The 12,064-nt window shown below is 55.3% G+C and overlaps 2 protein-coding genes across 4 annotated transcripts in view; both read right to left on the bottom strand.

Annotated features, from left to right (window-relative positions):
- Positions 1–12,064, bottom strand: part of CAPN5 (calpain 5) — a 57,677-nt gene that overhangs the window by 15,388 nt on the left and 30,225 nt on the right. The window lies entirely within an intron of this gene.
- OMP (olfactory marker protein) lies at positions 8,114–8,663 on the bottom strand. The gene has a single exon (XM_025357779.1). The coding sequence runs from the start codon at positions 8,661–8,663 to the stop codon at positions 8,172–8,174; it is 492 nt and encodes a 163-aa protein (XP_025213564.1). The 3' UTR covers positions 8,114–8,171.

Raw genomic sequence — 12,064 nt, 5'->3', positions numbered from 1 at the left:
CCAGACAGGGCATGTAACTCGTCCAGGGTCACACAGCTAGAAAATACACACATGCTTTGGAGGCAGACCAACCTTGGTTTGAAGCCAGGATTCAAACCCAGATCTGTCTGCCTCTGAAAAATGAGCTCCTTGGCACTGTGGACCACTCTGCACCCAGCCCCAGGCTGGACACTGACAACCAGGTGAATCACACGGCCCCTCCCCTCAAGAGGCTCCCAGTCTGGTGAGAGAGGGAGGCACCCAGGCAAAGTGCTGAGGCTACACAGGGTGCAGGCGGGGCTATGTGGGAAGGGAGTGCCCCTGTCAAGTCAGGGTGCATGACCCCTGGCCCTGCTGGGCATGGGACCAAGTGGAGCTGAGCCCCATCGGGATCATAAGCAGCTCCTTCTAGAAGAAAACCACTCCAAGTATGGGGGGCACCCAGGCGGAGGAACCAGAGGTACACCAGGAGGCTGGCACTCACCTGAGTGTACAGACCTCAGCCAAAAGCTGCTCCCCACTGCACGCTCATTAAGGACACTTTTGTTTGCACATCTTTTACCATCAACAGGGATGTTGGCAAAGGGAAATGCTCCCTAATGGGACATGTGAGACCAAGAAAATGAAAATGCTAACTGCAGTGAGAGGTACTACTGCCCTAATGGAGCCCTGCTGGGTCCCAGGCACAAGGTCAGGCTGCTCACACTAGCACCCCTGAGCCTCACGACAGGCTTTTGAGGCGATACTACTGGAAGGTGCTGGCAGAAGGTTGGCCTCAGGCACGAGTGAAGGAGGCAAGGTTCAAACCCAGGACTTCCCAACCTGGCCACTGTCTGGAACCCAGCAAGGGCTCAACACTAGCTGTTCCTTTCCTCCACCTCCTCACCCTGACTTTTCTGTCAACTCTGTGCCCTTTCTAAGTGAAAACACCCTGACTCCTGGCACTCTCCCCACTTTGCTTTCTGGACAGGGAGCTGTATCAAAAATAGGTCTCATGGGAGGCCAAGGCAGGTGGATCACTTGAGGCCAGTTCAATACCAGCCTGGCCAACATGGTAAAACTCTGTCTCTACTAAAAAAGAATACAAAAATTAGCTGGGCATGGTGGTGTGCGCCTGTAATCCCAGCCACTCAGGAGGCTGAGTCATGAGAATCACTTGAACTCGGGAGGCGGAGGTTGCAGTGAGCTGGGCAACAGAGCAAGACTCTGTCTCAAAAGAAAAAGGGCGGTTCCATACAGGGTGAGGGTTACCATTCCCACCGCACAAATGGGAAGGCTGAGGTCCAGAAAGACGCAAGATCTGCCCAAGCACACAGAGTGACAGGGAGTCCTAAGCTGAGAACGTGGACCTGGCCCTCTGCCTTCACCCCCTCCTTCTGCTCTTGCCCTGTTCTGAATGCTCTGGACTGCATGGCTGGGAGGAAGAGCAGCCCTCGCAAGCTGCTGGGACCTCGGGAGGATCATTAGTCAAACTCGAGGCTTGGCTCTGAGCCCTCTGTGGCTCAAGAAGCTGCTAATGAGGCTCCTGGGCCTGGAGATCCAGAGTCTGGGATCCCCGAGGGCCTCCATTTCCCCTCCTGCTTCACCGCCCCTGCACTTGGCACGGGATGGACCCCAAGCCAGCCTTCTCACCCCTCAACTGCTCTGCTGTCAGCCAGGATGCTGAGCAGGAGGGAGACTGTCCAGACAGGTGTGCTCCAAACCAAAAACCAAAAACCCTCCCACGCCATGCCGGAAATCAAGGAAGCCAGCACAGACTCCTGGGGCCATGTCAAAGGATTCAGGAACCATCCTGAAGAGGTTCCTGCTGGCCAAAGATGAGCTACTTTGAGCATCAATAAGGGCAAAAACAGTAATGGATTAAAACACATCAAGTATGTTCAAATTCATGAGATCAGAATGGTACTTAAAAAAACAATTAGTCACTATCAGAGGAGGGTAGGGAATCAAGTCTTTTTTTATTGAAACTGGAAAATTACAGGAAATTTATCCTGTCTCTGTAGACAAACTGTACCACATGGTAACCAAATAGTAGATGGAGGGAAGTCTTGAACTGGAAAAGATTTCCAGCTCATAAATGAGAAAGGAATGATGATATTAGACCACCAGCATTTTACGACCACTGAAGAATGAATGAATTTAGGCGGTGGTCACTGATGGTTTCTAACATCACAAAAAAGAAAGATAACCAGCCATGATGTGCCCCCTGAATGAAGTATACAACATCTTTCATGATGCAGCTGTGACAAAAAAAGAAAAAAATTGTTCCTAGACCAACTTAGCTTCTAGAGCTAAGTCCCAGGTTACAGGAAATGCAGGGGACAGAGAACATGTTAAACACCACCATAAAGACACAGTCAACAAAACCCACACCATGGGAAACCCCACAGGACAAACGGCCCCATTTCTTTGATAGATAAATTACTAGGAAAAAATAAAAGATGAAAGAACAATCAACCAATTGCAGTTACGGACTTCTATTTGGATCTCACTCAAACAAACTGTAAAACCTATGCATATTTATAGCACAAATTAGAAATTAGAACAATTACTGGATATTTAATGATATTAAGGGATTATTTTAAAAGTTAGTATTATTTTTTTTTATTTTTTTTATTTTTTGATTCCTTATCTTTTAGAGATGCATCCGGAAATATTTACGGATGAAATGAAATGCTGCCTGGGCAAAGTGCAGGTGTAGAGGAAATAAGTGTAGAGGAAATAAGACTAGCCATGGGCTGGCAAGTGTCAAAGTGAAGGGATGGATGCAAGGAGTCCATCAGGCTGTGCTCCCTACCCTCTCGCTGTCTACAGTAGAAATTCCCCATCACCACGGATACCAGCTACCTGGCCCAGCAGTGCCCGCTCTCACCCTCATCCCTCAAACACTCCCTCCTTCGGGTCCCATCTACCACAACCATCAAACACCCATGCCACTTCAAGCCACCTCACCCATGCACATGTGGCTCCCTCTGCCTCCTTCCCTTGCCTCTCAGGGGCTAGCTGAGAGCAGCAGCTTTGAGGGACCTCCTGCCGGGCCCCCCCGCAACAGTCAGGCAGCCCCTTCTCCTGGCACCCCAGCATGGTTCTCTCTTCCCTGCCCACTGGGAGGAGCTCCTGGGGGACAGGGGCCAAGTCTGACTCATTCTCAGATCTCCAGCACCCAGCACAGGGCCTGACCCAGCTCCAAAGCTGGCTGGAGTCTTCCTGGGAGGAAAATCCCCCGCACTGGTCACAGTGCAGCCCTGACCGGCTGGTGACCTCTACACACGACTTAATACCACATTACTCACTGCGGTGCACGGCAGTGACTTCACTTTCAACTGGGCCACCTCTGAGTCTCAGTCTCCTCATCTACCTACACAACCTCCAGGGCTGTTATGAGAACTAAAGGAGACAGCCTTGGAGCTCTTTCATAAACTGTAGAGAGCTGTGCACACATGAGGGGTCATCTGTGTTGGTATACACATGTGTGCCTTCACAGAACAGTCTGAAAACCTCAGGGCTGGGAGGGAGCTGAGATGACCTGGTCAACCTCCTTCCCAAGAGGAGAAAGGAGAAGCTCCCCACCACCTGCTGCGTGCCTATGAGGCTTTACTGACGTGGGCTGACCTGGCAGCAAGGCAAAGGACTGGTGGGATCTGCCGCCTCCCTCATAACCCCCTGGGGTGTGATCCACCAATGGCCACCCACTGCAGAATGGGCCCAGAAACCTCAGGGTCCCACCCATGGGTGCACCACAGCATCCCTGGCTCCTGGATTGTCCCTAGAGACTCCCACCTAGACCAAAGTGGCTGCTCTCAAAGCCTCCCAGGGTAGTGGCACACAGGGCTCTGCCCAGCTGGGTGACAGAGAGAAGACGGGAGTCAGGAGCCCAGGGAGGGAAGCTGCTCAGGACCTGCCTGCAAGTGTGTGCGTGTGTGGAGGTGTGTGCGTGTGTGTGGAGGTGTGTGCGCGTGTGTGTAAGTCTCTGTGCATGTGTGTGCGTGTGTGTGGAGGTGCATGTGCACGTGTGGAGGTGTGTGTGCGTGTGTGTGGAGGTGTGCAAGCACATGTGGAGGCGTGTACGCGCATGTGGAGGCGTGTGCGCGTGCGTGTGGAGGTGTGTGCGCATGTGTAGAAGTCTCTGTGCGTGTGTGTGCGCCCGTGTGGAGGTGTGTGGAAGTCTCTGTGCGTGTGTGCGCCCGTGTGGAGGTGTGCACGCATGTGGAGGTGTGTGTGCGCGTGTGTGTGGTGTGTGTGCGTGCGTGCGGAGGTGTGTGTGCGCATGTGGTGTGTGCGTGTGCGGTGTGTGCGTGCGTGCGGAGGTGTGTGCATGTGTGCAGGTGTGTGGATGTGTGTGCAGGTGTGCGCACGTGTTGAAATGGGTGCATGTGTGTGGTGGGCACCCCCTGCCTTCTCGGGAGAGCAGAGCCCTGCTGCTCTCCACCAGAGACCAGGATATCGATGCACCAGAGTGGCCACGGCGGGTCCTGTTCATGGGGCGGCTGAGACAGGGCAGGGATCCCCAGCTTTGGAGCAGCCCCCCCTCCCCTGGGCCTCCGGCTCCCCAGCAATCATGTGAAGGCTAATGGTCTCTGCTGGGCCGCTCAGAGGTGGCGATGGTGAAGGAGGGGGACACACTCCCCCATGGCCGCTCTCTCAGACCACAGAGCCAGGCCAGGTTCCTGCCCACGCCTCCGCCCCGCGCCTGCTGCCATCGGCACTGGCCTGTGATGCCTCAGGCAACTCACTTCAGCTCTCCACAGGTTCTCCTGTACCCCCACCCCCGGGATAACTGAGAGGGGAGACCCTGTGTCTATGGTGACGGGGCAGTAACCATGGGCAAACTCAGGGAGGGAAGGTGACCGTGTGCGGGCTCCAGGAAGCTCAAGCACTTTGTGGACATTTGCCCATTTCACCCTCACAACAGCCTCAAGGGAGGTGCCATTGCTGGCCCCAACTCACAGATGAGGAACAAGCTCAGAGGTTGCCCAGGGCCATCCAGTTGGCAGGGTGGGGCGGGCTAGGTCGCTCACCGCACTCGCTGCCTCTCTGGGCACAGAGTTCAGGGAAAGGCAGGTCTCTTTCCCTGTGGTTTCTCGTGGTTTCCAGGGAAAATGGGTTATTCGCCATTCCTGCACTCTGGGGATAGAGCCAGGCCTCTACTGCTGTCCTGAGGCTGGAATCCTCCGTCTCGGGCACCTCCAGGAGTGGCTGGAAGGCAAGTTTGGGGAGGGGATGTCAGGGAAGCAGAGACCCCTGAGAGACGGGCGGGGGTTTGGGTGCGGGGCTGGGGAAGGGTTCTGCGCATGCTGTGAGGGGTGTGTGAAAGGGAAACCAGGGGGCAGCAGCTACTCCGAGGTGGGCATGAAAGGGGCTGTGAGACCCAGGAGAGTGGTGGGGTTGGATTTTGAAGCAGGGCTCATTCCGAAACAAAACCACCGGTGAGGCCCCCAAGGCAGGGCTTGACTTGGTCTCCAGAAAAGAAGGCAGCCCAGTCTGAGCCTGGGTTCTCAGGTGGGTGGGGCCCATCTCCCCAGTTCATCCCGGGGGCCAGTGTCATGGGGCCAAAGGTCCACAGGCCCAGAGCCTGGCCCGCCCACACCTGCTTCCAGCCCCTCCATGCCCTCTGTGACCTGGACAGGCCTCCTCCTCTGGGCCTCAGTTGTCTCTGTCCAAAAATGAGTGAGTTTGAGAGTGGTGATGAGGGAACAGAGCTGTGAAGAAGGATCAAGTGGGGCACTAAAGTCATGTGGCCTTGGGGTTACATCTTGCCCATGTCAGTCTAGCCCGGCAGTTTGACAATTCCCGGAGGGTGGGGCTGGAAGGGCCTTCACAGAACCAAGCTGTTCACTCTGGAAGGTCTGAGGCTGGGAGGGGGTTGGGAGCTGCCTGAGAACACACAGCTCATCCGTGACAGAGGCCAGACTAAACCCAGGCATGGGCCTGACCTCACCCCGCCCCTCACAACTCTGCCCTTCCGTCCACACCCTGCCCAGTGGCCCTGCAAGGCAGGGAGACTCGAGATTGCACCTGGTTTGGTGCCTTCCTACCCCAAACCCTTGGCAGTGCCCAGATGGCACCTCCCTCAGCACAGCTCTCTGCACACCCCACATGGAGGCAGCTCTGGGGCTACCAGAGAAACAGTCAGGGCTGGAGGCTCCTGGCCAGCCTCAGGAGATTCAGTGAAGCCCCTGATTATTCCAGGCCTCCTCTTTGGAAGCTGGCAGGGGCTGGGGGAGTGTGGGAAATGGCCAGGGAGCAGGTGCTCGAGGCTGTGAGGGCTTGTGAAGGGGATGGGGGCTGATGGCGAGAGAATGCACACCACCAAGGCCAGGGCACAGGCTTTATTGGGGACCTGCAGCAGGCACAGCAGAGGCACTTAGGCCCCAGGACAGATTGGCTGGGGAGATAGGCAGTCGGGACTAAGAGGGTCCCCAGAGCTGCAGGGAGAGCTCAAGCAAAGAGGCAGAAGGGCAGGGCCACTGTGCATGGGCCTGGCCTCCTGGCGTGCTCAGCAGGGCAGGCGACGGCCGGGACTTCTTCAAGGCTGTCCCAGAATGGGCCCCAGAGCTGAGTCAGAATGGACCAGCGCTCAGCCCACAGCCACTCTCTCACTGTCCCACCCACAGAATCTCAGCTGCAGCATGCTGCCACAGCCTGCACACCTCCAAGGTGGGGCTCACCCTCCCAGCAGCCCCAGCCTTGGGGGACAGCCCTGACTCTCTGGCCCTCAGTGCATCTGTTCTAGAGCCGCAAGTTCCTTGACAGCTCTGCTTCATGAGGGGAAATGTCTTGGACGCATCTCTGACTGGCTAAGGACAAAACACAGGACTGGCCTTAAGTCAGGGTGCTGGGGACAGTGGCTTAGCTGTACTTGGCTGATGTTAGGTGCAGGTCAGGCACTCCCCCAAAAGTGGGGCTCTTTGGGACTGTGCAATGTGAAGGGGAATAAGGCTCGGAGCCAGAACTGAATCTGATGAAAACTGTGCCTCAGTTTCCCCATCTGTTTGGTGAATGAGTTGCACCCAATGACCTCAGAGGTTAGCATTCTGCCATCACACCACTGCTGCCTGCAGTCCACTTGGGACCATCAGCCATCGTAACTGCCCACCACGCCTTCACCCTGCACCCCTCAGCTGCACTGAAGAAGCCCAATAAATGCCAACAGATGCTACCTCAGGACGAAGCACTTGCCTTCCCTGACCTGCAAGCTCAAATGAGCCTGACTCCCCAGCAGGGGATACTTGAGGCCCTGGAGAATCCACTCTCTCCAGCTCCAACTTCCCCTAAGGCAAAGGGAACCCCCTTTACTAATCCACTCCCTGTTTCACTGTCTGAACTGCAGTCTCCTAGCTCAGGAAGCCCCCAGGCCAAGGTCATCAGGACCAGGCCCCCGTTAAGAGCCATCCTTGAACCAGCAGCAATGACGAACAGATAATCTAAAATTGCACTTGTTCCTGGGGCAAGAATAGACCTCTAGAATACATCCATATGAATATAGCACGTTCTCTCTCATGGATATGTGTATGTAGAGACAGATCTCTGTGTAACCTCCCCCTTCACTTCTCCACCCTGAAGTCAGGTCCAGAAGAGCCACAGCTGGGCCTCCACAGCCTCCAGGGCGCCAGCCACTCTCCACTGCCCAAATCCGCCCCTGCAGCAACCCTGCCCCACATCCTGAGGGCTGCCAAGGTGTTGTGGGACCAGCAGCCCAGACACAGACTCCGGCAAAGGGCACCGAGGCCAGGGAACAGTGAGTGCCGGCTTGCTGGACTCCCCGTGGAGACTGCCCCATCACCTCCGTCTCCCTGACTCTGGAGGAAGTGGATGCTGGGTTTTTCAATCTTCGTCTGTGTCTCTCTTGGTCTTTCTCAGTCTCTCTCTCCCACAATGAAGCAGAGAGAAGGCAGATGGCCCCGGCCTCCCTGTCCATGTACACTGGCCCCGAGTAGGCCTCTATTGTCTAGAGCAATGCGGCGGCCAGTCCAGCTTGTAGGCTATGGAGCCTTGGAATCTTCCTCCTGTGAGCCGGAGTGCTGGCACCAGGGAGAAGCAGAGGAGGAAGGGCGTGGGACTCAGGGGGCTTCTGGGCAAGCCCAAGACAGGCTGAACAGTGAGAAGAATGGCCCCAAAAGTATAGGGGTGAAGATGGCAGGGGCAGGGGAGAGCACAGGTGGGCGAGAGGAGGGCAGCAGGCACAGATGCCATCAGAGCTGGTTAAAAACCACGGAGGCCTTGAGGTTAGTGGGTTCCATACCCTCGCCAAAGGTGATGAGGAAGTACATAACCTTGCGGATCTTGGCCAGGTCCGACAGGCGCTCCCCAAACTCCAGGGCGTCGGCCTCGTTCCAATCCATGGCATCCGAGTCCTCCTTGCGCCAGAAGATGGCAGTGGGGTCCAGCAGCTGGCGCGTCATGAGGTTGGTGAGGTCAGGCGTCCAATTCTGCGAGGTGCCTGTGATGGTGACCTTGCCTGGTTTGTCCAGCACGACATGCCAGCGCTCAAATTGTAGCCGCTGCTGCTGGGTGAAGTCGAGGCGGTACACGGACTCCACTGGCCGCAGCAGCTTCTCCCCGTCCTGGCGCTTCTCCCCACGCTGCTTCAGGCTCTCCACGCGTAGCCGCATCTGCCTGGTCAGGTCATGGTCCAGGACCAGTGGCATGTCCAGTTGTGGCTGCTGCGGCCTGTCCTCCGCCATGGCCCAAGTGCTGCTGCCACCAATACCAAGGACCCAAGTGGGCTGGAGCCTGGAGCCGTGGAGAGAAGAGGCCACCAAAGGGGTGCCCCGCCTACCTTCTGCCCTTCCCTCTTCCCCTCCCTTTGTCACTGGCCCTTCCCAGCCCCACCCAGTTCTCAAAATGGGGTGTGTGTGAGGGGTGGGAGTCCCCATCTGCCTCCACTCCAGTCCCCACAGAAGCGATAATGCAGGCCCTGCAGGCAGGCGGAGGGTGGCAGGCTCCTTGGGGACCAGGTCGCTGATGTCAATTGCTGTGGCAACAGCCCTGACTACTAGGGCCGGGCTGGGCGCTGGCTTGTTTGTGAAGATGCGAGCACTTCGTAAGTCAGTGATGGGGAGGGCGGTGGGGAGCAATCCTCACTGGAGGTACACAGGAGAGGATGAAAGACCCGCAGGACCAGGTGGAGAGGCCAGGACCAGAGAGAGCTCAGTGATTGGAGATCTGTAGTCACCTAAGCCAAACCTTGGAGTCACCCCTGACACCCGCCTCCCCCTCACTCCTCTACACCCAATCACCAAAGTCTGTCGATTCTGCTTCCCAAACACCCTGGGACCCTTCCCCTCCAGTCCCACTGCCAGGATCTCAGCCCAGCTACCACATCTCACCCAGACCCGTAGTTCTCGAGACTTGAGTGAGCATCAGACTCACCCTCAGGACTTAACACACAGATTGCTGCACCCCCTCCCAGAACTCCTGGTTTATCAGGGCTCTGTGGGCCTGAGAATCTGCATTCCTAACCACCTCCCAGGCGACATGCTGCTGGGCCAGGGACTGCGCCTTGAGCATTACTGACCCAGGTGACACTGGCGGCTGGCTGTGCCACAGCCCTGCACCATGGCCACCACAGGACCAGGCTTCACTTCTACCCAAATCCCACCACTTACTCCACCTGAATTAATCCTCAGTTTCCCGAAGGAGACTTGCGGCAGAGGAAGAATCTGGCAAATGTTTATATCCCCAGGGCCCAGGGCAGAACCAGGAGCTCAGCCTTTATACTGGGGAAAAGAAAGAACTGGAATGTGTGAGTGGAGCTGCAGTTGCGGAGAGGGTGGGGATGGGAGTTGGAGAGTGGCCGTCGGCACAACATGCCACACACAGAAAAGAGGACAGAGTCAAGGCCAAGGTGTAACAACGGAAAACAATCTGAAGGGTCTAGACCACAAGCACACTCAATTGTGAGACGGTGGCTAATCAATCAGTGGGATCCTGGGCTACCTGAACAGCAGAGGGGCACCAAGGCAGACAGAACACCTGGTCCTGTTAAAACCACACTGCAAGCCCTGGGTCAGCTCTGCAGGTCATTGGCAGCAATTCCCCCAAGGGTATTTGAGAGAACCATACAGCTAGAAGTCCAACTGCCTGATCCTCACAGAACCTTTTGCTTTGTAGCTGGAGGGGCAGGGGAGAGGGGAACAACTTGGCTAAGGAACTACCATGGGAGGCGTGCCTTTCCTCCATATGGGGGAGCTGTTTCTATCCTTTCCAGCACCACATTCTGCTTTTTATTTGTTGAATTGCTCAGTTTTTGCTTGTGACACACCTGTCCCGAGAGGGTAGGAAGTGTGTCTTGTCATCACTCTAGGCCAGCACCAAGAACAGGGCCTGCCATACAGAAGGCCTCAGAAATGCTTGTTGAATGAACGGATGAATGAACAAATGAATGAATAAATGAACGAAAGAACGAATGAATGAATGGATAAACAAAAGAACGAATGAAAGAATGAATGAATGAATGGATGAATGAATGAAGAACAAATGAATGAACAGATGAACGGATGGATGAATGAATGAACGGATGAATGAACGAATGAATGAATGAACAGATGAATGACTACATGAATGATGAATGAACGAATGAATGGATTAACGGATGAATGAATGAACAGATGAATGAACGAATGAATGAACACATGAATGAACGCATGAATGAATGAATGAACAGATGAACGAAATGAATGAATGAACGGATGAATGGATGACACTGACAAGGGACAGGTGATGTGATGGACCATGGGGCCCAAGCCCAAGGCCAAGAGGAAGGTGGACAGGTGGGGAGACAGTACACAGGTACTGGCCAGGGCCAAAATGAAGAGTAGCGGCAGGTGAGTGTCAGGGCTGGAAGTGAGCAAGATGGCTGAAAGGTGAGGTCAGAGAGACTGGGCCTTTGGCTGAAGACCTCCAGGGAGAGCAGTCCTGGGCCCAGGCTGTGGCATGGCAGCAAGTGACCGTGGTGGCTGAAGGTGAAGGCTGATGGAGAGGAGATGAAGAACTAAGACAAGGGTAAAAGGGCAAAGCGAGAGGGCGGACACAGTAAAGCCTGGGACACAACAGGATCTCGGGGTAGAATGGGCTGGGAAATGGGAGGAGCCAAGCCCTTTGTGCCCAGGTGACTGGCCAGGGCAGCTGGCTGATGGGGACAGCAACACAGTGGGCTGAGGTTGGGAGCCCAGTGAAGAAGCCAAGTGCTTGTATGGGGACGCCATGGTCCAGAAGTAGCACTGGGGAAGGAGGATCCCCTATTTCTGGATCCTGAGGGATGGGGTAAGGGGGGTGTGATCAGCTTCTACTGATGAGGATTTAGGGGCACAAGACCCCTGGGGAGGGCCTGAGTAGAGTGGCACTGAGCTTCAGGAGGCTGAAGGTGGAGGACGGTTGTGACGGGAGCTTGAGTCTTACAGATTGGGCAGGAGGGAGGAGCGGTGGGAGTCAAGGGAAGGCCTGGGGAGAAAGGGATGGAAAAGGGAGGGGAGCAGGCAGATGGGGTGGACTGAAGCTTGTGGGCAAAGGAGCAGGCAGGATGCAGGAGGCTGCGTCTGGGGGCTGGGGCCACTGATGTCCACAGACCTCTGGGCAGCCATCAGACACCTTGGGAGGACCCACCCAAGGCTGGATGTAGCAATGAATACAGAGGAGAAAAGCAAGCTCTAAACTTGCAGATGTAATTGCAAAAATGCATACGAGAAAACAAAACAAGGCTGGGCACAGTAGCTCACATCTGTAATCCTAGCACTTTGGGAGGCCGAGGCGGGTGGATCACCTGAGGTCAAGAGTTTGAGACCAGCCTGGCAAACATGGTGAAACCCCATCTCTACTAAAAATACAAAAATTAGCCGGGTATGGTGGTGTGCACCTGTAATCCCAGCTACTCGGGAGGCTGAGGCAGGAGAATTGCTTGAACCAGGGAGGCGGAGGTCGCGGTGAGCCGTGATTGCACCACTGCACTCCAGCCTGGGCGGCAGAGCGAGACTCTGTCTCAAAAAAAAAAAAAAAAAAAAAAAAAAAAAAAAAACCAAAACAAGCAAAATCCTCTTTAACACCAAGTGGAAAAAACACTAGAAGGAAACACAGAAAACCCTTAACA

The sequence above is a fragment of the Theropithecus gelada genome, chromosome 14 (genome assembly GCF_003255815.1).
Source record: "Theropithecus gelada isolate Dixy chromosome 14, Tgel_1.0, whole genome shotgun sequence".
In the NCBI taxonomy this organism is placed as follows: domain Eukaryota; kingdom Metazoa; phylum Chordata; class Mammalia; order Primates; family Cercopithecidae; genus Theropithecus; species Theropithecus gelada.
The sequence above is the reverse complement of the archived record's forward strand: the minus strand, read 5'-3'. Positions and strand labels throughout refer to the sequence as shown.